Source organism: Galeopterus variegatus, unplaced genomic scaffold, assembly GCF_000696425.1.
Source record: "Galeopterus variegatus unplaced genomic scaffold, G_variegatus-3.0.2 Scaffold3254, whole genome shotgun sequence".
In the NCBI taxonomy this organism is placed as follows: domain Eukaryota; kingdom Metazoa; phylum Chordata; class Mammalia; order Dermoptera; family Cynocephalidae; genus Galeopterus; species Galeopterus variegatus.
This window is the reverse complement of record NW_007729365.1, coordinates 79,532-81,968: the sequence shown is the minus strand read 5'-3', so window position 1 is coordinate 81,968 and position 2,437 is coordinate 79,532. Positions and strand designations below refer to the sequence as shown.

Sequence of the window (2,437 nt, the reverse complement as noted above, 5' to 3'; positions counted from 1 at the left end):
GCGACACTGAGGGTTGCGATCCGTTGCCGGACACGGAAAAAGACAAAAAAAAAAAAACCCAGATAACCCAGAGCAAGGGTCACAAATTCAAACACTTGCAAGGGCCAAGCAGGTGACAAAGTAAGTAGGGTGGATTCGTGTGAGGCTAGAGATCACAGGTTCCCTCTAAACGGACACCCACCCCCAGTTGTAGCCAGATCTGGACAAAAGAAGCTGGACATCTGGATATCTTTGTTAGAAATCTCATTATTATTTAAAGATAATAGCAAACACCACTTTGTGGCCTAAGCAAAAGCTGTTTGCAGGTCAAATACAACCCGCAGTTGCCACTTTGCAACCTCTGAGCCAGAGGGTTTTAAAAAGACTCCTGGAAATTTAAAAACCCTTGAAATAGTCCCTTCTGGGGAGCATCTTAATGTGGCCCAGCTAAGTGACTGCCACATGGGTGGGTGTGGGGGTGGGAGTCGATCTGAGCTCAGAGCAGGAGAAACACATAACCAGGACCTGCGACTCCATGTCTCCTCTACCCAGCCTCTCCTGAGGGTCAAGGCTCTTGTACGCCCATGTGGCGGCCAGGTGGTATTCATCCTTCATGGTGGCTCCTACTCTCCTCTCCTGGCTCTAGATCCTTTCAGGGCACAAAGATGACAGGGTGTTTTGGATTGTTTTATTGATAAAATTGCATTTGAATGGCTCTTACAAACACAGGATCCATAGTAAGCTCTTTCCCCTGCATAGAGTTAAGCTTTCCTGAAGAAACTGCCCATGAACAGCTGAGGACGCTGTGTTTCTACAGCTTTAACTCCATAGGGTTTGGGGTGAAACTCCTCCTAGCCTGGCCCTTTAAGAGAAGTGACTCACGCTAAAAAATTATTAAAATTAAGCTCCTTTTTCCCCAATGTGTATAAGACAGTAATTTTGTTTGTACGCTGAATATGAGTCACCCATGCTAATGTAGTCAGTTTTAAATAAAGAAGCAGCTCCTTAGTAAAGAGCAGTCATTCCCAAACCTGGCTACTTATCAGAATCCTGTGGGGAGTTCCGTAAAAATTCACATTCCTGGGACCCAACCTCCAGAGGTTTGGATTCAGAGAGTCAACACTAGAGCTCAGGAAGCTCTATGAGGGTATTGAAAAAGTTCATGGAAAAATAAAATTAGCAGGTAATACGAATCTTTCCTTGAACTTTTTGAAGTTCCCTCATATATATTTTTAAAAGCTCTGTAAGGAATTTTAATAGTCAGGCATGTTTGGGAACCAGCACTTTGGAGCATTTGGGCCTCAGCTGTGCACTTTACAAGTGGGTGGTACAAATAAATGTTTGTCATTTTTTGTGCTTAGTGTTTGTGTGACCCTAGGAAACTCATTATCTCTCCCTTCTCAGGCTGATGGCTGAAAGTCCTGAGTAGAGAAAGAGATAGAGGCACCTGCTAGCCAGGCTATGGGAAACTTGTCAAATGTGGTAGGGGTGGAGTGTCCCAGAGTGGTAGCCATTTGCATGGAAATCTATCCAACACTCAAAACATTGAGATCTGTAGGCATTTGATAATCTATATGGGTCAAGCCATTCATTCATTTATGTTTTCAGTTCATATTTCCTGAGTATCTACCATGAATTAGGTGTAGGGCTGCCACAGCGAACAAGACCACAATAGCCTTCAGCAGAGAATGTGTGGTCGAGGAGACCAACTGGACAACCAACTATTTATCACTAAGGTCAGAGCTACAACAAGGCATGCACAGAAGAGCAGGAATGTTGCCTATTCCCAACGTGGCCCTCATGGCTATTATTTGGTTGTCGTTTACAGATTGGCAAAATCAACGCTTGTCCTCATTCCTTTATTGGGTGTTCACGAGATCCTCTTCTCTTTCATCACTGATGATCAAGTTCAAGGATTTTCAAAACTTATACGACTTTTCGTTCAGTTGACATTGAGTTCTTTCCACGTAAGTAGGTGTCTCAACCATGATGTCTTGGTTTTGGAGAAAACAAAGTGCATGTAGTCCAGCCAGGCTCAGAATTGAGAGAGCCCATGGATGAAAGTAGAGTTTTCACATCAGCAGGCTTTATTGGTGAGGGCCCTTGGCATTAGAAGGGCGTGCAGATGGGGTAGTTCTGCTTTGCTCCTCCCAGCATGATTCAGTTACTAAGGATTCATTTTCCTGAGTTGTAATAGTTGGTGTGACTCATGAGCATATTAACTGTGAGTGTCAACATGAAGGCTTTTATTAAGTGCCTATTTTTGCCGAGTTCTCTACAGAGCATTGTGAAAGATGAACATTGTCTGAGCTTCAAGTGACACGTACACAGAACACAGCACAACTTGGGTAGGGACTTGTGAGTCCAGACCAGGAGGCTCTTGACCCTTGACAGAGGTGTGGGGGCTGAAACTAGAGACAACAGGCCAGCTGTGGCTAAGTTGCCTGAATATTTTGGT

General features: G+C 44.2%; 1 protein-coding gene across 1 annotated transcript in view; it reads left to right on the top strand.

The window, feature by feature from the left end:
- Positions 1-2,437, top strand: part of GLP2R (glucagon-like peptide 2 receptor) — a 79,849-nt gene that overhangs the window by 66,402 nt on the left and 11,010 nt on the right. Inside the window, exon 11 of the mRNA XM_008584391.1 lies at positions 1,808-1,946. Coding sequence (XP_008582613.1) covers positions 1,808-1,946 — 139 coding nt within the window. The remainder of the gene's footprint in view (positions 1-1,807; positions 1,947-2,437) is intronic.